General features: G+C 22.2%; 1 protein-coding gene across 49 annotated transcripts in view; it reads right to left on the bottom strand.

Annotated features, from left to right (window-relative positions):
- Window positions 1-27898, bottom strand: part of LOC113554788 (longitudinals lacking protein-like) — a 360082-nt gene that overhangs the window by 275641 nt on the left and 56543 nt on the right. The window contains exon 5 of one of the 49 annotated variants that reach the window (XM_026958806.1): window positions 2931-3163. The exons of 43 other annotated variants lie outside the window; for them this stretch is intronic. In XM_026958806.1, coding sequence (XP_026814607.1) covers window positions 2946-3163 — 218 coding nt within the window. In that variant the 3' untranslated portion in view covers window positions 2931-2945. Of the gene's footprint in view, window positions 1-2930; window positions 3164-7032; window positions 7344-10832; window positions 11078-14665; window positions 14916-17235; window positions 17454-25289; window positions 25648-27898 lie in introns of those variants that run through there. 5 more of the 49 variants (XM_026958772.1, XM_026958794.1, XM_026958810.1 and 2 more) reach the window with 5 other exon arrangements.

Genomic DNA, 27898 nt, shown 5'->3' with positions numbered 1-27898 from the left:
AGAAGATAAGAATATTTTGGTGGTTAAAACCTCCCTCCTTTAAATACCAATATTTTTTACTTATTTATTAAAATTTATAATTTATATTGGTGTGATTAATTTATAAACTCTACCGCCATGAAATGTTTTTAGTAAACATAACCTAACCTATTCAATTTGTATGCTATTATTATTTTAATAAAATATGGTAAAATAAATATTTTAAATTTTATTATTTGTATATTTATATAAAATGTTATCTAAAAAATATTAATAGACAAAAAAAACCTTAAAATTCTTATATACTGTTACTTATGTACATAATTATTTTACAAAAAAGAGTATTCAGAATTTGATCTGCGTAAATAAAAAAAATAATAGATAAATTAAAAATATTAGATATAAAACTTCTAAAAATTGTAAATTTATTGTATCTAAAATAATGTAGTGTTAAATCAACTAACATATTTAATTGTAGTAATAAATTGTATAAATGTATATTATAGTATAAGTATAATTCATATAATTGTATAGGTATAAAAGAATTAAAATCAAATACAAAATTCACTTTATGCTTATCTTATTAACATACAATATAGATATTATCCATTAATAGTCTTACAAAATTAATTAAGGGTACATAATTCAATTTCACCACTACAATTTATTAAAACAGTATAGTATCTATCATTAATATAACTAATGCGTACAAATGATTAAAAGGGTCACTCACCAAAATGTTAATTAAAATAAATTATTTTATTTCAATTTTTAACCATTTTACAGAAAAGAAAAAAAACACTATGAAAATCATATAACAACTACCATGATTAGGGAGCAAGACTATGATTAAGATAAATCACCTGGTAGATATACACCTAGTATAGGATTTCAAAAAATGTTCCTATTCAGAATTCTAAACTATATGAGTGGATTATTGTTGTATGGTGGGAATTAATTAAAATAAAGACATAAGGGAGGAGCTGAAAAAAATAATTACTAGAAGCTAGTCAGGAAGTCGGCGTGCTTGTTGTAAATTTATAATAACAACTAGTATTTATATTCATAAAGAAAATAATAATATTCATGCAGTTGAAAGGCCAATGTGAAAATTTTTTATCTTATTTGTACTTAGAAATGTTTCTTGAAAGAATATTTTAACCACCATTTAACATCATAAAATTGAGTAGTTTATTATTGCCATTTAATTTTTCAGAAAATGTGTTCTTATAATCAGGGCTGGCATTATGGGAAGGCAAAGCGGGGCATTTGTCCAGGGCCTCACGCTATTAATTATACCTATGTCTTATAAGTTACAAGTGACTATGGTTATTGGTTAAATAAGTTTTGCTCAGAGCCTCGCAAAAGATAGCTCTGGCCCTGCTTATAATGTATAAATATAAACCTATAATCTTATAATATAAAATAAGTTAATTTTTGTTTTAAAATTTATTTTAAGGATCGCCAGATTAAACCTGATTTTATGCTAATTTTTTATTTTTAAATTACTCAAAAATCTAAGATAGCCAATATTCAATATTTAGATTAGGTATTAATTTTGTATTCAAATAGCTACATAAGTTTTGATATGTATACATATAATATGTGACAGAAATAAAATGCAATTTGAACTAATATTTTAAGTATAAAATATTTTCAAAAAAAAATAATACTGAAATTTTCAATACAAATATTAACAATATTGATATATTGAGTGCTATGGTTGACATATTGCCAGATTAAATAATTATTATATTTAAGTATACAAGTTTATAATATTATTGAAATGTTAGTATTGTATTTTTCAGTATGATATTGAAATAAATTAAACAATTTTGTACATTTTCTGTCAATATAAAAACTAATAATAAAAAAAGCAATCACTAATGACAAATGTAAATTCAAGCTTATTTAAACAAAAAAAAAAAAATTTAGTGAAAAAATTTAAATATTTCACCATTTTATACTTCATGAAATTTTCAACACTACATATAAACACTAAAATCAAAAAAGGTACAAAAAAAAAATACAGTTATTTTGTTTGTTTACTATTTGTTTTTGATTTAAAGGTAAATACATTTTAAATGTTACTTGACTATTTTGATGTTTAGTTAAATGATAATTTATTAATAGGAGCAAAGCAATTTTCTTAAAATTATTATTTTAGTCAGAACTATCAAAAAAAATTTGGTCAAATTCCAATAAAAAAAAGTATATTATTTAAGAAGATATTACGATATTCAGAATATGTTACATGTAGAAGTTAAGAAGTTAATCATATTTGCTTTAATCATAAACCTAAAAATTGTATTGTTCACATTTAATTTTTGTATAAATATGAGATTTTTTATGCTAAATTTGATAGAAGTATCAGAATTTAAATATTTTTTAAATATTAAAGATATTAAAAGTGATGTTTTTATTAAACAAACACCTGTAGTCACAACAGCGCCACAATACAAACATTTCTTTTATAATATTTTAAATATTTCAAAAAATTAAACATTTTAGAAAAATTCTGATTCCACTAACAACACATAAAAAACACATAATATTATATAAACAACAATTTTAAAATCCACTTAAAAAGTAGCTAAATTATAATCTTAATAAAAGAGCAATAACATTTTACATTGAGCATATTTTTTTTTAAGGTTTATGATAAACCCATCAGTAAAATTTTATAGTTACACAAATTACTAATGATTAAAAATCTTAAGTCATTGTTTATTCATACAATAATTATCCATTAACTACAAGTAGTTCAAATTGTGATACTTTCATAGTTCATCAAAGTCATTAAAGTACTAAACAATTAAGTACAAGTCTAAACTAATATATATACTCTATACATAGGTATCATACAGATAAAATTACTGCAAATAAACAATTATTTGTATTAAAATACAAAAAAAATTAAAGTAAAATAGAAGTTGTCAAAAATGTAAATTAAAAATAAATTATAGTTAATTTAATATGGTTTTTTGATGTACATTAATCATATGAGTTTTGTAAGTGAACTGTTGTTTAAACCTCTTATTACACACAACACAATGAAATTGAGGTTCAAGTCCACATTCATACTTAAGATGAGCACCCAACGATCGCTGCATTTTAAATTTTCGGCCACACTTTTCATTAGGACACCGATGAATATTTGCTTTAGTCATAATTTGTATTTTATCTATATAAAAACCAGAAAAATAATCATATTATTTCATACTTTTATTTTTTTTTCTTTGTATATGATCACATCAGTAAGCAAAAGCAATTGATTAAAAAATATTATATTAGTGTATTTCAAAAAATCAATAGATTAATATAATAAAACTAAAAAATAATACTTTAATTGTAGTATACTACAAGTATCTAAAATAAATTTGCACTAATAATTACAAATAGATCGATTTGACATTGTTTACAATATATTAATATGATTATTTAACTTTTACTAAAAGAAATATTATAATAAAAAGATAAAAATATAAAATACATCAATTTATGGATATAATTAATATGAACTTAATCAATACATTGTAGATAGATCCCTTTATTAATATGAAGTTAGACTTACAATTGTGTTTTAAATACTATGAAATAATGCATAATGCAAATAATAATTAATTATATTATAAAAATATAAAAAAAGAACTATATTATAGTTTATAAAATATTTAAATAAAAATGAAAGAATTTTATCATTTAAGTAATATTATAATTTAGAATATAAATACATACAAACATTTTTTTTCAAATGTTGTTATTAATATATGATTAGTTAAAATATTAGTTATTAGTTAATACATTATATTATTTTAAACAAGTTTCTTATGTTTAGATATCATATGACATTTGTAACTTCCAGGTTGTTTAAATGATTTCATACATAAAGTACACCTAAACATTGGTTTTACTCCACATTCATATTTCTGATGAGTGTACAGTGCATTTCTTGATTTGTACACTTTATTACAATTAGTTTTTGTACATGAGAAAAACGTAGCACCTGAAAAATATAATATAATTTAAAGTAGGTACCATCAATAAACTAAACTACAAAACATTACATAGTTGTTAATCTCAAAATATTTATAAATACAATTTTATATTAAAACAAAATGTAATTTTAACTACAAAATGTTTATACTAAAAAAGTATAAAATTAAAACTCTACTATACAATAACTAAAATATTTTATCTTCAAATTACTATATGGTAATAATAATATTAAATTATTTTAACAATATGATTATTATGCTAATATTTCAATTGATATTTCATGGTATACCTTAATTATGAATAAACATATCAAAAATATAATTTTTTAATAAATACTAAATTTAAAACGATTTCTATTTCATTAGTTGACATGAGTTCTTCTAAATTTTTTTATTTAGTCTTTTTAGAATACTGAGCACAAAAACAAAACTAAAGTAAAACCCCCAAAATTATTGAAGAAATATTAACAAATGCAATTTTAATGGAATAATCTTTTGCCGCTTTCAAATTTAGAATAATAAATAGCTATAGTCACCAACCTGTCAAATTATAAGTTTGTTCAGTTCTATGAAATTTCTATGATTTGACAGTTTTTTTTAAGTACCTTGTATAGGCTTATACTCTATTAACTAAACCTAATATCATATAGCTTATAACTTTATGACTTACCCACCTTATGATTATTCTCCTTTTGCCTTAGCACTTAATTTTAATGTGAAGTCCTGTTGTAATCACTTACACGGTCAAATCAAATTGATTATCCAACCTCATTACTATGTTGAAAGTTTCCCTTTGTTCTTCAATTTTTTTTCAATTAACTTATATTTTACCAGGCCCATAATCAATTACATATAAAATAAGCCACTGGACCATCATCATAAATTATCAGATTGAAACTCTTCCTTTAGAGTATCTTATCAATCAATTTACACTGTTCCAATAATATATACTCACACACAATACATTGGCCTATCTATGTTATACAAATTACAAATAACTAAAAATAGTTAGTTACATACATTTATAATAAATAGTTATAATTTTATAGTTCATATTTGACATATTTATGATAATTGAGTTTAACTCCTCAACCTGAATAGTATCTGATCTAACCATTTCCATAACTTTGTAAAAAATTTAAAAAATATTTGGTTGGTTAACATAAAAACCTATTAAAAAATTCTGCCACTATTTTGATTTTGTTCGCGTTGGGTCTATGTATAACATAAATTATTTTAACACTCCTTAACTTTACGTCTAATATACCTACTTATGCTTAAGCTTAATATGCTAATGAATTTATATGTGGATTAAAGAAGATTGGAGACTCTCAGTCTTAACATCCTTTTCAAAAATTATTATCAATATGGAATGCATATACTCATAAAATACTTATTATAAACTATATTATACCATACAAAGAGATTTGCTCTCCAAAACAAGACATAGACCACCACCTTTTTACCTCAATAAGACTCAATTAGACTCAATAAGAAGAAGCTTCCCAAAATGTTTATATTAGTTAAATATTTCTTATAGCCAATAAATAACATAATAGAACGATTTATCTTAATACTCTCAGAATACAATTGTTGTTTTCGTATTATTTGAGAACTTAAGCCAATTTAAAAGCATATTTTAAAAATAATTTAATTTTGGTTATTAGTTTTCATTCAGTCATCATGCTATGAATTTAATTTTCATATTGAACTATATTTAAAACTTTTAACTATCTATAAATATTTCCACTCAATTTAACTTATGTTTTAAAACAGATATTACAGGAAATAAATATGTAAGTTATCTATTCTTACTTATTAATTATCATTCTTATATGCTTGATTAGTTTTTAATATAAAAATTTAAAGGCACTTTCATAAAAAAAGAAAGAAAAGACTTATAAATATTCATGATAAATTGCCAAAATTGTTATTAAAAGTATTTTAAATTATTTTAATAGTACATAATTGTTATTAAGTTATTTTGTATAACATTAGTTTAAAAATTAACAATGGACAATGAATAAAATATAATTAAGATAACAATCAATTAGGTGAAACAATAATAATATACTGATTTAACAAATTAACAAAATATTTCAACTGGACATTAACAATAATAATAACTATAATAATAATAATAATATTAATAATAAAAACAATAACAATAACATTTTTTTATTTTAATGTTCTAATTTTTTAAATGACTCGAAAAATAATAACAACAAAAAAATATACCATAAAATTTCAGTAGACAAGTAAATGAAAAATTAAATAGTTTAATATGTATAAGTTATGAATATTAAAACAATGATACAAATAAAATCTGTAATAAAGCAATTCAAAAAAAATGAATTCAATATCTATTACTGTACAACCCCCACATATTATTTTAATAAAATAATGGAAAGTAATAATTGCTCTAAAATGTAATATGTAAGTTTTATAAATTAACATACATCAAAAGTAGATGTTAATAACAAAAATTGAAATTCTAAATGAAAATTAAAATTGTTTTAAAAAGCCTTTATTAGGGTATACAATTAACTTTGTGTATAGTTATTTAAAATCAAAACTATATTATACAATATTATTGTTTATGCATTTTTATTAAATTCAAAAACATTTTTTAATGGTTTTAAATTTTTATATTTGCATATTTGTCTGGTATATATTACTGAATGCTAAGAAGTATATGATATATATTTTTAACATAATTAATAAAAACACAATTTTTCACATTTCCACATCCATATTGTATTAAGACAGAATATATTTTAAGACTAAAATTTTATCACAAAATGTATTGTCAATGAAATATAGTTAATATCAATGTATATCAGCTTTTATTCTCAACATTTTTAATATTAATTTAAATTTAGTTGGTTTAGCGATCAATAGTTATTAAATTAATTAATAATTTGGGAGTTTCTCAAAAAAAAAAAAAAATGTATTATTAATTTTGTTTTAAAAATTACTTTTTTGTTAGCTTAGCACTTTTGGTACATAAATGCATATTTCAGAACTTCTAAATAGTAACAAAACTTAAAGTAATTTGTTAGAATTAGGATTATTGGGAATCAGTGTTGTAAAACCATAAAGGATTGCAATTATCATCTTCAGTCTCCTTTTTCACAGACCCCGGCAAGTGGACAAGCATGTGTCTTCGCATATTACTATGACGAGCAAAGCTTTTTCCACAATAATTGCACTTGAACTGCGGATCGATACCGCACTCATATTTGAGATGATTGTATAAACCACTTTTACTTTTATAGTGGCTACCACAATTTTTTGGACATGTGATTCGTCCATCAGAACCTGTCTCTTTCAACTGTTTGTTAACCATTCGCCATCGAAGACTACCTGAGAACACGATAACAAAAAGGGACACCTGTGATGTGAGCAATCAAGAAAAAAAAAATTACATGGACGGTACTCAAGCACCTGTTACTATTAAAAATAATATATTTTGTTAAACCGCAGAACAAATTGGTTTGTTATTGATGTTAGTTACAAGCATGGCACTGTTGAAGCTAACGGTCAAAGAGTCTCACTCAGTGAATAAAACAAATCCCAAAGGGGCTGAATATGTCTGTACATAACTTTATCATATAGGTAGAAAAAAAGTCTTTTAAGGTACATATATATTAACAATTAATAGCATAATTCGACAAATTCAATAAGCATCTCAAATAAACTTATTCATAATAATTTTCCAAAATTCATAAAAATAATTATTATATGACAAATATTTCATTAATTTAAATAAAAAAGTCTATTTAATTTTCATATCTTTGTATTTATATAACCATTCAATCTTTTATAATCTAACATAACACTATTATTATTATTCCTGATTTGAAAATATATATAATTGGATAACATTTAAATATTATTTAAGGGGATTGGAAGCGGTGACTTTCTGTCTTTGTCTAACACACGTCAAACATAGCTATACACCTGATAAAAATTAAGGTACTTCTAGTTGTTCGATTTAAAATATGTAAAGATAATTGAATTGGTATACAAGTTTACTTTGTATCGGTCAAAGAATATTTTTAATATATTTAATAATAAAAATTGACAAATTTCTAAAATTCAAAATATTTATTTTAAATAATTAAACAATCGAAAAAGTGCTTCGACCGATGCAAAGTAAACTTTTATACCAATTAAAATATCTTTACATATTTTGAATCGAACAACTAGAAGTACCTTAATTTTTATCAGGCGTATAGCTATGTTCCACAAGTGTTAGACAAAGACAAAAAATCACCGCTTCCAACCCCTTTTATATAAAAATATATGTTCTATAATTTTACAAAATAATAAAATCTTTGTACCATATATTTACATGCTATGTAGATATTTGAATTTAAAAAGTACATTAGAATATAACAATTTATAGTTGTAATATTATAGATGTATATAGTACCTATGGTTTTGAAAAATGAAATAAAGACCAACTATAAATAAAATTTAAAAAATACCCTGCAATATATTTATTTAAACAAGTATATTATTTAACAAAATTACAGACATTAATCAAATTACATTTATTGATTGTAAAGTATATTTTTTTAAATAATAATAAGATTTAGGTACTTAGTTTGTTTGGTTTGAGAAAAGGAATAGAAATGGATAAGTATTCATAGAACTCCTAGTTCTAAAAAATTACTGGTGATTACAATTTGTTATACACATTATACTGTATTTTAAATTAAGATATTCTTGCTGGGGTCTAGAAATACCTTTTACTCAATACTCAATAAAATATAACATTTAATTGTTTGCACCATATAAATAATTTGTTTATAACAACATTTTATACAAGCAATATTTTTAATATATTTAACACATTAATATTACTACTGTTAGTATTGATCATGAAAATACCTAAACATAATGATGAAATTTTTTTCTATTAGTTCAGTATATTATTTACTACATATTTTTCGCATATATAATAATAATTTTTGTACCTGACTTTAGGAAAGTATTTTTTAAATAATAAAGAATATAATGTCTACCTTTCTTCAATCAATAATTTTTCTTAATGAGCATTTATGTGTAATGGTTTAAAAATAATAATATATTTAATTTAGTGTTAAAATTTTAAATAAACATTAATACATACTAAGTTTAATATATAAATTACTGTGAAGACAGCAATGTAACTTACAAAATATTTAAAATAAAATTAATATAAGTATATTTTATTTCAAATTACATTTTTAGACAGAAAATTATTTTCATCGAAAATACATTTTACAGAGTACCAATATTTTATACAGTGGACACCGCTTATAAGACTCACGGGTATAAGGTTCAGTCGCTTATTAGACTCAAAATTATCTGGAACAATTCGGACGTATCCAAATATATAATAAAAATTTGGTTATAAGACTCAAATTTCTTAAAAAAAAAATGATAAAAAATAAATATTTTTGGTTAAAATTTATAAATAAATTGGTTTTCAAAAGTTACATATTTTTTTTGGGTTATTTCTGGTTTTGATTCATGCTTTATAATGTGTGTATGTACAACAAATTTTATAGCATTTCACATTGTTTGGAATTATTGTAAGATAGATAAAAATTAAAGCAAAATATGTAGTAAAATAAAATTCATAAATATGTAACTAAAATTTTTTTTCCTACTTCACTTATAAGATTCATTCAGTTATAAAACTCACTTTGTGCCAGTCCCAAAATGAGTCTTATAAGCGGTGTCTACTGTCTACTGTACTTTGAATTATTGAAAATAATAAACAATTTTAACTTTCTTAGGAAATCTTAATATTTTATAGACAAATTATTTAGATCAACCATAAATAATAATATGATAATTAAATAGTCCTTTTTAAAATATTTCCTGACAACCAATCTAATATTTCATAACAAATTTGAAATTTAACATTGCATTTTTATACATATATTATATTTAAAAAAAATATAAATTGAAAGTAAAATTGATTTAATTTATATAGTTTTGTTTTGTATTCAATAATTTTTATTTTTTTAATTACTTATAATCAGTCGAATTTAAAGAAAGGCTAAAGTTATGAACAAGCACTTCATGGCGCCTGCAATTACTCTTGATTGAAAATTTTCTTGAACACATGGCACAAGAGAATTGAGGTTCTTTTCCGCACTCAAATTTTACATGTGATCGCAAACTTGCCAAATGTTTATACTGCTTGCCGCAAATTGTGCAAAAATATGGTTTATGAAGACAACTAGCTGAAAACAAAAACTACAAGTCACAAAAAAACACAAAGAACTCTAAATGTTTTTCATTACCGATAACTACCTACATACATCCAAAACATCACAATACTAATAAATAAATTCACACAGAATAATTCAACCAATATTACGTATAGTGTTTCTTATGTAAGTACCATAAGTAATAATTTAAACTGAAATTAATTAAAATGTATAATCATTGATGTAAAATAATCAGTTCCATGAAAGTACATACAAAATTAATAACATATAAATTACAAAACAAAAATACAGTAATCAAAAATATCATAAGATGGCTATATAAATAATAAATAAGTATAAATAAATAAATAAATAAGTAAAAATTATATTATATTGTGCCACTTATTATGAAAATTACATGAACATTTTATGCAATAAATAAATAATCAATTAATAACATTATAATTAAACTTTTCAAAAGTAAAAAAAAAAAATAGGTATAAGGATAAATAAAAAAATTTAAAAAACATTTTAATTATATATCCAACATAATAACCCAAACATATCCCAATAAATAATTAAAAATGATCAACAAATAATATATTAATAATTTTGGTATAAGCTTTTTAACAATAATAAAATTATTTTTTGAAAATGATTACAGTGTAATACTAAAATCTGAACTGAGATGTCTCGCAACCATATGTGACTGTAAATGTACCTTTTGATAAAATCTCTTCAAACATATGTAACAAAAAAACTGTCTAGTTTTCTGACACTCGTATCTTAAATGTCTGTATAATCCAGGTTTGTATTTATATCTCTTACCACAGTTGTCTCGAGGGCATTTAAAAAACCCATCATGACTCATGACCGCAAATTTGGCCTCTGAAAAATAATAATTAAATTAGTAGATAAGCTGTAATATAATAATAATGAAAAATACAGGCATTTACTTATATAAATGATATAAATATAGGTAAAGTAAACTTGTACCTGCTCCGCCACCAAAAAAAAAAAAAAAATAATAAAAATATACAAGTGGTAAAACAAAATGATGTACAATCATAATATTAAAGTTTTTTTTTTTTTAACTATTGTTTAATATCATTATTGAAAAATGAAATTCATATAATAACAAAATAAATTAAACTATTATGATTACACATTTGTGAACTAAGAGATAATAGTTAGATTTTTTATAAATAATGATGTATTAAATGGAAATTTTACAAATATTTAACTTGAGAATTCATTTTTGGATTTAAATTAAAAATTAATAACCTTAAAAAAATTAAAATAACCCGTTGTATAAATTAATCTTCCAATTCATTCAGATAAATTTTAAGAATATGCTAATATGATCAAATTTAAAACATTATATTACTATACTACATCGATTAAGGCACAGAAAAACTATTTAGATGTTTGTCTTGTTATTATTATAACAAAAGAATTTTAAAATTAAAATTCTTTTGATCTGACCATATAATATTACAGAGTGCGATGTTAGAATAAACCTGTTTTGTACATATCATATTTATCTATTTTTAGAAATATTAGAAAAATTACGGAGGCATTAATTAAATCTCTAGAGTCTAGAACATGTAATTTCAGTTATTAGTAACCACCTATGTGAATGTGGGAGTACTTTTTGCTTACAATAATTAGGTACAAACTAATAATTCTGTAATAAATACACAACGGCAATTTTAAAATTTTAATATAGAGCAACATAAGACTATAAAAACATTTCAACTTTAAAACCATTTTTAAATGGTTTAATTCATTTTAAGTTAGAGGAGTAAACCAAGTGGACACTAACTTCAGAAATAGACTTTAAAATTATTACCATGAAGATGGTCATCATATCAGCGATATTATCTTCCACGAATAAATGTCTTAAATACCATATAATATTGTATCTTTCCATATAAATAAATTTTATTTTTACCAAAAATTAATGCGTCCATTAAAAAAAAAGGTCTATTTTCACACCACAATCAGTATGTTGATATTATATTTTTATTGTGTATACATTATTTTGTTAAAATATTATTCACAAGAATTTTGATTCAACATTTATTCAGTTAAATACTATTTTATCTAATCATTCTGTTTTTAAACCATTTTTTATTACTTTTTAAATACAAAATTTTAGTTTTACTCTCATTGATTTAAAACTGTGACCTGTTAATAATATAATATAACATAATAAATTTAATTTGTGAAATAAAATAAATTATTATTATCTTTGTGAAAAAAAATACAATAATCATTTAAGAAACATAGTTTAATGTTGGTTAATATTGCTTGATAAATATAAATGAATTAAAAACAATTAATTTATAATATTAAAAAAATTAAATAGTTCTTGTAAAACATAGACAATAGTAATATTATTTAAATGTGTAATAATAAAATATAGGTAGTGTCAATTTAGATGGAATTTTGACATACACTTTAAGTGACTAATTAAAATTTAGAACAGGGTTTTTGTAGTTAATAATAAAATTTAATTCTCTTTTTATACAACTTGAGTAAAGGAATATAATTTAATAAGTATACATAAAAAGATTTTTTATTTTTTCAAATGAAGTTATACCTACTTATATTTTATATATTTGGTAACTGTTTTAAATTTCAACAATATATGTTTTTATCAAACATTAAACTTTAAAAATATTAAGAACTAGATTATGATAATTAAAAATGATGAAATTTAAATTGATTTTTATTTTAATCATTATACAGTATTTGTGAACGTAATGTTAGAACTTGTTGAAGTTTATGTATAGTAACATAAACATGTAAAAGTAACTTGCAGAGAAAAATTTGTTTGGTAGTCTTCAAAAAATTGTTTCCTTAATTTATAACATGCAATAGTTTTATTTATTATTTTCTTGTTAAATGTACACACTTTTTTCAAATCATAACCAGTTACTAAGTTCCCAGTATACTTCCTATTATTAAGAGAATACCATATCTGCATATGCCATGTCAGTCTTATAAACTTAGAACATAGCAAATTTGTATTTAGTAGAACTGATTTTGTGTTGACAGCTTTAATATTAGAATAAATTGTTCTATGATCAAACTTAAAGATAAGAATATTGTAAGTTATCTCTTATTAGTATTTTTATTTTTAAAGGAGTTATGAGCATTTTTATATTTTAATATTTAAAAGTATTGCTTAAAAATAAAATATCATAAAATATTGGCAATAAATAACAGATAATGGTCTTACTTTTAAATATGATCATAGGCTAATTCACTCTAGTATTAAAGATGACAACATATTATTGGTTCTACTGAATGCAAATTAGTTGTGTTGTACATTTTTTAAATGAAGACAACGTATGCGTCTATTATTTAATAGAAAAAATCAATTATAATATATAAAAATAATACAAAATACATAAATTCTATATAAATATATATGTAAACTCTATAAAACGTTTATATTGGGAAATTAACAATTTTTTTTTTCTTTTAGATACTCAAAAAAGTATTAAAATTTACCTTTCTACTCAGTATTCAATTATAAATTATAATGATTCATATACCTCAGCCAGTTACCAACCATTAGTAACAAATTTAAACAGTTTTTGATTTATCACAAAAAAATGTATACATTAATGCACAATATAGCATTTAATTATAAATATATTAAAACATTAGATCTTTTTTTTACATTTAAATGGTAGGAACTTATAGTTTATTGTCTAAATATAATAGATAAAAAATATTTATCTAATTTAAAAAAAAAAACCATTATTTAAGCTTTTATCACAGAAAAAATCAATACTATTTATTTACCCATTGAATTCAGGACCCTATAAAAAATTGTTTATTTATATCATATTTTTATTTTACTCTTAATAATACACAAAACACCCCAATTATAGTAGGTATTATAATATTCATAATTTTATTTTTGTGGAATCTATACTTGTTATTAATAAGATATAATAGGTCTTAATTTTGGCTCACAACATTTTTTTTTTTTGCAACAAAAATTATGGGGAATTCACTCTGCGTCATATTTTATATAGCCATGGGTATGAAATAATTAAATACCAAAATATGTCCTTAAAAATCATAAATAATATCATTGTAGTGATCAAAATTTTTAACAAGACAACTTGTGAATATTTATCATGTGAGATTTCATATTTTCTTTTCGTTTAAAAGGTCGTCCACACATGGAACACTGGAACTTGGAATCAACACCACATTCATATGTCATATGTCTCACCAGCCCTCTGTGGTATGTATACATACGTCCACATGTTAAACATTGATGTCTCCTTTCTGAAATAAAACAAAAACTGTTACCAAAGTAAGTTTTTAGTATAATATGATGGAGTTTAATAACACAACTCGAAATAATAACTACTATTGGTTTTGCTCTACTATTTAAGTACACGTTAAGTATTATTTATAATAAGACAACTTTTTCTGTATATGATTTATTATTGCACATCTTATGATCTGGATATAGTATTAACATTACTTAAGTTTCATACATCTAAAAGTTTATGTATGATACCCATATGAGACTTAAGACTAGTTTTCCGAAAAAATTGTTTTAAACAGACAATGCAGTAAAATTGTGGTTCCTTTTGACACTCAAATCGAAGATGTTGCCTGACACTTGACTTGTTTGAATAAGATCTGTTGCAATTTGGAGTAGGGCATACATACTTTCTTGAACACAGCAAAACTAGAACAAAATATTATTGACCCAAGTGAGTACATACAAATATAATATAATAATGGCAACAAGCACGAATCAAAATTGGAAATAGTTTTTAAGCATATTTTAAATGGTAAACTAAACAAATTTATAGGTATATAGAAAATTTTAAATTATTATAACAAGATGTACCTATATTAGTTATCTCGTATCGAAGTACATAATAAATATTCATCTAGCATAATCGATACACTTTTGTAAATTATTATAGCCAATAGGTCTATTATCAAACTTTAAATTAGAATACTATTTGTGTTCTCTTTATGGAATTTGGATATTTGAATCTTATGTGCACATGACATACAATTATAATTTGACCTTGCTTTAAATTAAAATGAATAAATAAAACAATAAGAAAACACAGATAATGTTTTGATCTTTTTGAAGATTTTTCAATTCACCCACATATTAAAAATAACAAAACTCTAAAAATTATGTCAAATAGAATCAACTATATTAGTATGCAAGACTAAGAAAAATGTTTATATTTGGAAATTGCTGTCATACTATAATATGCAACAATCCATAATTATTATAAATAAATAATAAAACACAAATACCAGAAAATTAAAATTTGTCTTATTTGAAACTTATGTATATATGATTATTTTATATTATTTATTTATTTTATAATACTACAACACGGGCTTACACCAATTTACAAATCATACATTTATACAATGCATAGATTATACATAGATATTTTAAGTATTATTTAAGTAGAAAGAAAGGTCCAAATTACCTATATACATATTGCAATGTAGTGGTCATTTTGATTATAATTAGTTGAGGAAGTAGGGAGTGAAAAAAGGACAGGGTGGCAAGAGATCCGGACTGGAACATTAAAAGAGATTTGGGATAATAAGTATGGCGAATCGATTTTCCCTTGTAATAAGTTAGCCAAAAAAGTAAGTTATAATAGTTAATAAAATTATCTTTAATGAAATAATACTTAACTCAAATCAAATAAATAATTTGTATTTTATATAACCAAAGAAATAACAATTAAATGCATAATCTGCAATATAAACTATTATTACTCAACAATTATTTTATCATAAAAATGACTAACAATTTTATAAGTTCTTAAACTTCATAATATTATGAACACGCAATAAATGTAGTTTATAATTTCCTTTTTGTTTAAATGTTCTCTGGTTGCAAAGATCACACTTGAATTGAGGTGGTTTGCCACAAATAACCTCAACATGACTTTTTAAACTATTTTTTGTCTGATACATACGTCCACATTTTTTACATTCAAATAATTTATTATTGCTTACAAATGAGGCAACTGAAACACAATAAAATTGTATTTAACTAAAAAAAAATAAAACACTCATTGATGTACAAATTTGAAGCATAAATTAAAATTGGCAGAACTTAATAAGCATTCTCCATCTTTAAACGCATTCCATATTAAAGTCTTAAAAAAAATTCCCAATCTTAAATACACCAATATACTGTATAGTATATAGCAGGGGCTTACGTCATAGACTTTTGCAACTCGCATCTTATCGTAACATTTTTACAAAAAAAATTTTTTTATGAATTTATATATATTTATGTATGACTTTTTTTTGTTTTTACATTTTGGCTCTTCCATTTTTATTAATATATTTTGTGGCTTGCGAGTCTCTTCTCGCTAGCTACCCCTGGTATATAGTATTATACCATACATGTCTACATTTTAACGTATGTTCTAACTATATATTTATATTTAATAACTGTAATATGTTTTTTTAAGGATGTTTTCTGTCAAAATAAACACTAAAAACCTATTAAAAGCTAGTAACAATATCTCAACCATGGAACGATCAGGTTTTATTGGTGAAATAAGTTCATAAGTAAAGTCAGACCGATTATGTTCAAAATTAAAATAACAGTAAAAATATAACACATTTAACAAAACACAATTTTCTTTACCAATAAACTGCTAATTAAGAGATTTGGTTGGTACATTATTTGTTTCATTCTTTTACCCATATGCAACATAGACAAAATTAATTTACACAATATAAGCTTCTTAAGGCTTAATTTAACACAACATTACAAAAACCTAAATAATTATTTTTTTAAATATCATGTATACCTTTATTAATTTTTAAATACACATTATACAACACTTTAAAACAATAAATAGTAACAAAAATACCATATAATCCTAAAAAAAAAACTTTTTGTATTAATTTAATGTAAATTAAACACAATATAATACATAAAATGCACATAAGCAATAGTAGTTTAACATTTTAATTAATTAATTATTTAAAAAGAATTAGATAAATGTAATAACAGATTTTTAAGGTAAAATCAGACGATGTCTATTGGCGATGTGTGATTGCAATGCAAATTTGTAACGACATTTCTTTGGGCACATAGGACATTGAAACAAAGGCTCTTTATTACCACATTCAATGCGTTGATGTCGTTTTAAATCATGAGAATATACATAAGCTTTGCCACAGTGAATACACATATGACTCTTTGTTTTGGAAATATTACCTAAAAAAATTAATTTTTCAAGTAACCACTCATTAGTATAAAAAAACCTAAAAAATTAAATAGTAAGATGTTTTCCAAAATAAAAAAGCAAATGTTTATAATAATTAAACTAATTACAATATAAGAAAATAACTATACCTTAATGTCTTGTTTAATTATATCTTAAACATAAAAAAATATTCAGATAATAATAGAAATAGAGTATAATAGAACCTACATTGCATTTTTGGTCAATCATTATTTTATTATAACTTTCATATCATCCTACAGGTCTAATCCTGAATATTGAACATTATAAAGCATTAAAAATAACCTTATTGATATAATAATTAAAGAATACATTATCTTATTACAAATATTTCTTTTACCTATTGGCATATCATGAAACTTAATGGCTTTAAGAAAGTGAGGCCCTCTTAAACACAAAAATAAAATTATTAATTAGTAATGCTAAAATTAGTCCAAATGATAGAAGAATTTTTTTCACATTTTAAATTTAATTATTTTTAACATATTTTTTAATGTAATGTAAAATGTCTTAAAGTCCCCCCAACTTGAAAATTCCTAAGAGCCTCAGTTCTAACCTAAAAATGCCACTGTTCTTACTTCTTCACTAAACATAATTGATAGACTGAAAACTTAAAAAAACACTTGTAACATAATACTTTGTATAATATTTTATAATAGTATATATTATATCTAATGAATTTGTTAGAATCTAATAACTTATAACTTTTTTATTTGCTTTTGCATTAAAATACTAGATACAAATGAAAATATAAATTTTCTTTTCAACATTTCATATAAAAAAACAATTAATAATTTATTGAATTAAGTATTTAAATTTACCTCAAATTATTTCGATAACTGATTTAATATGCTGTAACTGGACAATTTATTAGATAAATTTAAAAAGGTCTGCATCATTTAGTGTTCATAAACAGTTATTTTTAAATTTGTACCAAAAACAAAAATCATATTGAATACTAATAATTGAGTATGTATACATTGTTTATGTAAAGGTAGTTGTTTTCATTACTTTAATTTCTGATAAAGATAAATATTGTCACTTGTCTCTCTCTATAATATAGTATTCAAAGTATACCTTTGTAACTAAACAGTAAAATAATAATTTTAATAATAAGGTGTTTTAGTAACTAAATTGATAGTATCTATATATCTATACAAACATACTGAATATATCTTCATACATCAAGTATCTTGTATATATATATACAGGGTGTCCCAAGAGGATTTACCCATTGCGATGTCTCCTGAAATAATGGAAATATCATTATTATGGGTTCTTAATAAGATTCATAGGGACAAGAACTACAAATATTTCATGTTTTAATTTATTTTAATGTTTTGGTAAAAAAGTTAAAAAATATTTTTTATTTAATTATTTTAAAAAAAATTGACATTTCAATATTTTAATTTCATTAATCTCCTGATTTTTAATATTTTTTCTAATTTCGAGAAAAACACTGAGAGTTTCCTGGTAGTACGATTACGCAGGTCACATGTTTGATACAATGATGCCACTATCATATTAATTAATTCACAGTTTTTTTCAAAACTAGAAATAATTTTAAATGTATATACTAGTTTTTAAAAATTTTTAATTATCAAAATTCATAACGATCAGTTTAAAATGATAAAAATATAATACTACTTATTTTGAGTTTAAATTACTAAGTACTTTTTATAAATTCTAAAATGAACATACATATTAATGATGAGCAGCCAGGATTTTTTTATGGAGGGGGGGGCTAAATACTTTTAACTTGAATTATTGAAAATCAAAAACAACAACAAAACAAAAATACTAATAATATATTAAAGTTAATTTGTCATCAACATATTTACTATTTTAAATAACTAAAATTTGTTAGACAATTTCCATATTTAAATTCAAATATTTCAAAACAGTATTAAAAATACGGCCAACGAGGGAAGAGGGCTATAGCCTTTTCAGCCCCCTCTCCCTTGGCTACACCACTAATGATGAGGAATATGTATCATTTAATTAATAAATATACATTTCAAACTAGATAAATAAACATATAACAAAAAAAACCAATTCATCAATATATATTATATTTTATATATTCAACTAAGTAATAAAATATTATTATATTAATATTATATTCATTATACTTATTTAGTAAGACAAGACTAAGTTCAATATAAGTATTTTAATGATCAATTTATTTAAACCTAAAATTATAAACAATACTTTAGAAAATATATTACTTTACCTAACACTATATTTATAATTACTGTTATTTCTTATATATCATATTGTAAAACTATTAGAAATAAAAAAAAATGATTTTATTATTTATTTTGTTTTTATAATTTATAACTTGTATTTACTAGATAGAAATACTTAAGACAATTATATATTTCTGTCTATTTTCTGAGGATGGTGGCGGATAACAACAATCTACAATTAATCAATGTATTGAAACTTAATAAATAAACTACAGTTTTATATACAGTTATTATTTATGTTTAAAAACAATAAAACATAAAAAAATATACCACAAATATTTTTAAAAAATTTTATCAACATATTTTATTAAAAAGAATATATTATAATACATCTTCAAAGATTCCCTACAATTAATATTGGACCAAATGTATACTAGTTTACAATGGTAATAGTCAGTAAATATTGTGAATTATTAAGATTATTTAATTAGTTATGTTTTTCGTCATTTTTTTATATAATTAATAACTTATTTTAAATAATTAAAATTGATTATAAAAATTAATGGTTAAATGTTATTATTAAACTTGATTGAAAGTTTTAATCCACAATAATTTAATAGTTAAGTACTATATAATTTTAATGTATATATCAATGTGATTATACTGTGAATAGTTCAGTATGAAATAGCTCAAAGATAACAAACCTATGACATGCACAATTGTCCAAAAAAAGATCATTTGTAGAAACTTTTTTTGTTAACAAGAAAAAAGTTCATCAAATTAGTAGAAACACAGAAAAAAAATTTTTTATTTGATACACGGGTCTAGGCACAAAGGTTTTTCATTCCTAGAATAATCACTTGTTATATGAATTGTTTTATTTATTAATTAATACACAAAATAATTCACAAATTTAGTCTATATAAGCTCTATATTAGGTCAAACTTCAGTTGACTAAATATAAATTAAATATTTAGAATTTTTTTTTTACTTGAAAAAATTATTGATTTTAATAGTTCAAAACTCAATATCAACAAATAAAATTACGTATATAACAGTATAATATAATATAATTAACAACATTTTAGCGTTAAATTGTTTATAGTTTTGTTTTTATTCTTATATCTCATTGGTAACTAATAAATTTAATAAATATTAAGTTAATTGATTTTTGTTTTTTTTTATTTATTTAATAAGTCAACAAATAAAAATTATTTTCTTAAAAAAAAATATACAAATATAATAAGTGATATTCATTTTTTAAATTGTTTTAATAATATGAAGATTTGAAACATTTTATTTCAACACTTAAAAACATCTTAACACATTGCATGTAATTATTTAAAAATAATATTATTTTAAGTATAGTACTGTGATTGGTATAGAGTGTTCATAAGTTGATAATGTCTAAGACGCATATGTTGTGTAAGATTAGTTTTAATTTTACACATTTTTGGACAAAATAAACATTGAAATTGTGGTTCCTTTCCACATTCATATCTAATGTGTCTCCATAAACCATGTTTGTAACGATAACTTTTTGTACAATTATCACACTTAAATGTCGATGGTTTTTGATCAACAGATGAGGTATTGGATGGTGGACTTACTACAAAACCTGCATTTAAGAACTGTTTCACAAAAGACCCTAAAAATATAAACTACATATTAGATGAACGAATAAAACATTATAATATTAGTTTTTAAAATACAATAACTAACAATTAAATAACATGCAAATCTCAATGTAAATATAAAATACAAACGTAAAGGTATAAACAACCATCTTACATATAAATAAATTAACTTTAAACCAAATTAAATTAAATTTCAATAAAAAAAATAAATATTAAATTGTACTATTTTTTTTTAAAAAAAGTGATTTATGTAATATTTAATCAATGATGGTTTAGTGTTGTAATCATGCAGATAATGTTACTTATGACATGATTATTAAACATAAATTATCTACTTAAAAACAAAAAATATTATACACTATGATTTATAAACAAGTTATGTTTAGACAGAAAGTTCCTTGAATTAAAAAGATAATTTATCAAAATACTATGAGTTATCAATGTATTTAGTAATACTAAAATTCCAAATAAATAATTTGCAAGATAACTAAGTATACATGTTATCTAGTTTTCTTAATATTTTTCATATCATTATGCATTTAAACATAATTTAGTTATTTATAATTTAAAATCATACCATATGGTTACTGCAATAAAGAAATCCTAAGGCAATTAAATACTTATTTAATATAAATATATATATATACATATATACAGAAAATATTGAGTTAACTTATATTATTTTTATGATAACACAAAATACAAAATATTAAAAAAACTTATAAATGTTAGATGAAATATCTATATATAATAGAAAGATCAAACTCAAAAATAGGTCACTCACCTTTACGCTGAAATGAGAACTACAACATTGATTTGATTTGGTTCTCACTTAAAAATATTTTTATCAATTTTCTCTTTCTATTTATTTCATAAAAAATGTTTATAAATTATTAAATGCTATATTATTATATTATAAGTATAATATTATTGACTATAATTATCTTTCAACAATTTTAATCCATAAATAAATACTTAATAATATGGCAACATAATAGATAGTTGTATACAGAATAATTTAATTTCATTAGTTGTTAAATGAGTTATCACAATTATTAATATCATTCAGAATTAAACTGTTAATTATTAATAACATACATATAATAATTTATTCAGAAGACATCATACCCTCATGTGTTGTGTGTCTTACTAATGTACATCATTACAGATTTAAGTACAGTAGAACCCATTTTATGTTGTTAGCTTAAATATTGGAGTAAATTTATCTATTATAAAATTTAAAAGTAAAAATATTATCTATGACATCACATAGACTGATATTGATGTTTTCATTTTAAAGCAAATTATAGCTATGTAAAATAGTAAAACTTTAAAATACTCATAGTTAATTTTAAAATAAAAATACCAATAACCTACACGATACCCTAGATAATATTCTTATCTTTGAGTTTGATAACAGGTAAATTGACTCATATATTAAAGCTAACAAGATAAAATGGGTTCTTCTGGTTGCAAATTTTCTATGCTGTACATTAGTAAGATGGAGACAACACATGTGGGTATGACATCCACTTAAATAATCAATTATTATTTAACATAAGAAACTAAATTTATTTTATATTGTATCAACTAAAAATGTAATACCTATTTTTAATTTATAGACATAACTTTAATGCTAGTCTATAAATCCTAAGATCAACAATTTATTGACCAATTTTTTAATAGATTATTGATATTATGTATTCTTCACAATAAACAATAAAATTATGAATATGATTAATAAATGTTATTAAAAAATGAGAAAATCCTCTATACACAACTATTTACATTGTGACCACATTGTTACATACATATTTATAATGATTAAAGAACAAAGTATATTTTAATTTAGAAATGTTTTTAAATGTTCAAAATATTAATGGTTAAATTAAATGTTAAATACTTGATTTTGTAAATATGGTTCTTATACTTCATATAATTTTTGTAATAATAGTTAAACTAAACTTAAAAGTCATTAGACATTAATTTAAAACTGTTGCTATTCGCGCAGTATTGAATATAATATAATATAGTATAATAATGTTTCAAAGAAGATTAATCTCAGGTGACGGACTTCTGCGCACAATAGCAATAATGGACGTAAATAACATGCGCCAAGTTTTACACTATATGGGGCATCACTTTATTATTCCAACAACCACCTAGCTTGTACTTTTCTAAGATTATTATAGTAATCCAATTTAGCAATTTAGTAGCCAACTGTCAGAAACACAAGCTAACGACAAAAATTGATTTAACCAATTAATATGATATGACGCAATTGAATTAAAATAATAATAATAATAATAAAGTTACCATTATGTGAAACAGAATATAGATTAATTAGTTATATATCTTATAAATTATTTGTTGAATTAAAAGTTTATTTATTTATTAAAATGTTTAATTATTATTTAGTCATTTTATGTTAAAAATTACAATCATAATCAGAGTACTATTTTTTTTTGGAGCTAGTGTAGCGTGCGATCTACCAGCCTATTTTTAGTGAACACGATTTGTAAACTGCTTAGCATTACCCAAAAAACCACGAGGAGGTGGCTTACATGTATTACAAAAATATTTACTCGTATATAGTTAAAAAAAATTCAAATTTAAATCACATCCACATATAAGTTTCATTTTAACCAATTTAGTCGTCGTTATTTATGTATGTAGCCCGCATATCTTCTAAAAAAGCAATGAAATCTGATTCACTTTTCTGCCACATCTTCCAACAATACTGATCTAAATGTGACTGAAGCATATGAATAAGTACGCTTCTCTTTTTCTTTAATATAGATATTTTTGCATCGATGATCTTTCAACATCCTGTGTGCGCACCTATTAGGGGTCAACATAATTTTCTTGATGATTAACAGTTTCATGAATGAACCCTTCTGCTATTAAACATCAGTATGAAGGCAACTTATCTGAGTGAATGACAGAACCACCTTCAAATTACCAATAAAGAACTGGATAGTAATGAGTAGACCACAGTTAGAGAACATGTAAGCGGACCGATCACACACTACACTAGGTAGCACCTTTTCTTTTCTTCTAATAATTAAAATTTAATAGTATTTACCTAATTTTTAATTTTTATTAAATTTGTTTTGTAATACATTCATACATTTAAAAGGGAACATAATATGAATAATATTTAAAATATCCCATATCAATATATATATATATTTATATAGTTATATTCAATATTCCAAAAAATATCTTTCTTATTCACTAAACGTATTTACTTTTGATTTATTTTAAAGTATAATTTGTAAGTAAACAAAACATTCTTAACTGATAAATCAATTAGAACTTTCCAAATCAAAATTTAAAATATTTTATTTTTAAATTCTAATAAAGCCAGATAGGATACATAAGCCAAGCTAATAAATAGTTATTTTACTTTGTTCACCACAGTTAGAAATTCATTTAAACTATGTTTGGTTTCCTCACGATAATAATTATCAGAAGTTTTCTAATTTTTTAATAACTACAATTATTGCTTAATTTTTTTACCATTTTTCATAACTATTTAAAGTTTTCATATACTTAGAGAAAATGTTAAGAACATTAAAAAATGAACTCATCAAATAACCATCTAAAAGAAATTTATAACTGCTTCATAAAATAACTAATATCAATGCATTATCTGTTTGACTTGGAATCTGAAAGAAATAGCTGCATATTAGCAATGTAAAAATATACCTGAAATATCTGAAATAGATCAAATATTTTAATAAAATAATTTAGAAAACATAATAATTTGCCAATGTACCTATATTAATACTTTAAATTAAAACCAAAATTATAAAAAAAAATCTATTCCTATTACAATTTTATTAAAAAAAATACAAATCTAATTAATATTAGTTATTACTAGAACATTTTATTAATAATGTTAATATTTGGCACACATTTTTGTCACACTATAAAAATATATATAAATTATACAATAGTTAAAATGATTCGGGAAGACTAATAAGAGCGTGTATATATAATATATATTGTATGTGTATATATATATGTAAAATACTTTTGAGCACGCTAATATGTTTATTCAAATGACTAGAAAATATTGAACGATTGGCTTTTTTATGCAGACTGTGACTCAGGCTCAACAGAAACAGAAGATTTGTGACGTATACGTATATGTTGATGAAGATTACTTTTACGGCTGCACCGTTTAGGACACATAGGACAAGCAAACATTGGTTCTTTACCGCACTCGTATCTTAAATGCCGATTAAGGGTAGCCCTGAAACGATATGTTTTACCACAATGGTAACATGCTGAACGTACCAATTGTTGAGGGTCAGGTAAATTCCAATAATTGTCTGAAATAAAATGAGAAAATAAAAATTTAAATATACAAAAAAAAAATGAGTGGTTAAACTTTTTTTTACATTCACTTACGATGCAATCAATCAAAAAACTCGACAACTACTTCATGGATGTAAGCTTAAAAACACACAATAATTTTGCACTTTATTAGGATATTATTAAAACATATTTATATTAAAAATAAGTGAGATAATTAATTCCTAAATAAGTGCAAAATCAATAATTCTACAAAAACACTGTATGACACTTTGAGGGCGCTACACAAGAATCATATTATTTCTATAACTATATAGAAATATTTTAAATTATACTTATTCTTCAATAATATATTTTTAAATATTATATAAATTTATAAAAGTTAAAATACTTTCATTCAAAATTCCCACAAGATATTTAATATATTAAACATAAATATGTATCAACAAGTGTATACATTATAATACATTATAATAGTACATAATTTATTTATGAAGCGCCCTCTATGATTAATTATATTTAATATTATAGCTCATTATCTAACAATACAAATATAATCTAACTAAATGCAATTCATGCACAACTTAAAAACCTGCAAAACATTAAATAATAATCAGAGTGCAAAAAGGTTCATTAATTTAATAAACATTTAAATATTTTAAAATAAAACATTATTGGTCTATTAAATTATAATATAAATATCAAATGTATGAGTAATCAGGTCAAATCTACTGGGAATAATAAATATTATGATATTGATATTTTAAATTTGAATATACTGTTTCACTTTAAAATTAAAAATAAGGATATAATTAATATATTATACTCTATTCCATTTATAAATTAACAGCTTCAACGCATGAAAAATATTTGAGTCTCTTGGATTTTTAAGGCAGATTTACTATTAATTGTCATAAGGTCATGTGCGTGAACTAAGAATCTACTGCCTGATTTATACTTAAATGGAATAAAGTACAGGCAAGTATTTAAAATTTTACATTTTTATATTTATATTACCATTAAAATAAATTTTTATTAAAAGAAGAAAATTAACATTTTAAATGTCAATCATAAATAAATATTCTAATACATTATTTATATTTGTTAATTCAATCAAATATAGATATAACTAATACTTTGTTATTCTTCAATTTGTTATCTTCACTAGCCTACTTGAATAATAAAATATTTTTAGAAATAACTAATAATATTAATATTTTATCTTTGAATTTAACATCAATTCCTAACTGACTTTTATATATTATGACACAATTCATATATTATCATAATTTATCCAAGATTAATTGCATTTATACATACATATTATTTAAACTGTCATATTATATTAAATGTAAATATTGAACTAAATGCATGACAAAATACAATAATAATTATTATTACAATAAAATATTACAAGTATTAGGATAAGTAAAGGTAGGATAGCACAATAATTCATAAATAGTTTATTTATTAGAGTTCTAAGCTCGATAAATTAATTACAAAATTGTATTACAATAAACAGTGATTTTTTGAGTTTCTGCATGAACTTTAGTAATTAATTATATTGGTTTTATAACCATTACAAAAATTAGATAAAATTATTTTATATACTCTTATATCAATATAATTTTTTTTTTATGCGAATTAATGCACGATAAAATACAAATTTTAATTAAAACAAAACAATAGATTATAATCCAAATCAATTGAATTTAAAATCAGGTAAATATTGAATTGTGTAACAATAATCTTATATATATTGCACTAACACAAATATATGCACGAATAAAATGCCTAGTTACATATATTTACATTTAGATATGTGATAAATAAACAAATAATTATTATTGATGATCTGAAATTTAAGTACTTAACATTTGTTAGACCCACCACATTAAAAGTAAAAATAAAAATAATTTAATTATATCAACATTAATTGTGTGTAGCTATATTATTTTGAATAAGTACTTAAAATATTTAAATTACTTAATTGCACCATTGTTACCCTTATACGACTAATAAAATAAAAATTTGCTAACCTCCCACCACCTAAAAAATAATGCTGGATAATATTCCCTGGCAAATTAAACTAATAAAAATAAATAAATAAATAAGTACCTATACAACAAAAATAAAAACCCTTTCAAAATTTAAAAAAAAAAATAAAACAAAAATAAAACAATATGCCAGCCCGACGAGATAAATATTTAAACAACATTTTTTTTTTTCTTTTTGGTAGGTACGTACATTTTTTCAGTAATTTATAAA

Source organism: Rhopalosiphum maidis, chromosome 2, assembly GCF_003676215.2.
Source record: "Rhopalosiphum maidis isolate BTI-1 chromosome 2, ASM367621v3, whole genome shotgun sequence".
In the NCBI taxonomy this organism is placed as follows: domain Eukaryota; kingdom Metazoa; phylum Arthropoda; class Insecta; order Hemiptera; family Aphididae; genus Rhopalosiphum; species Rhopalosiphum maidis.
This window is presented reverse-complemented; position numbering and strand designations above follow the sequence as displayed.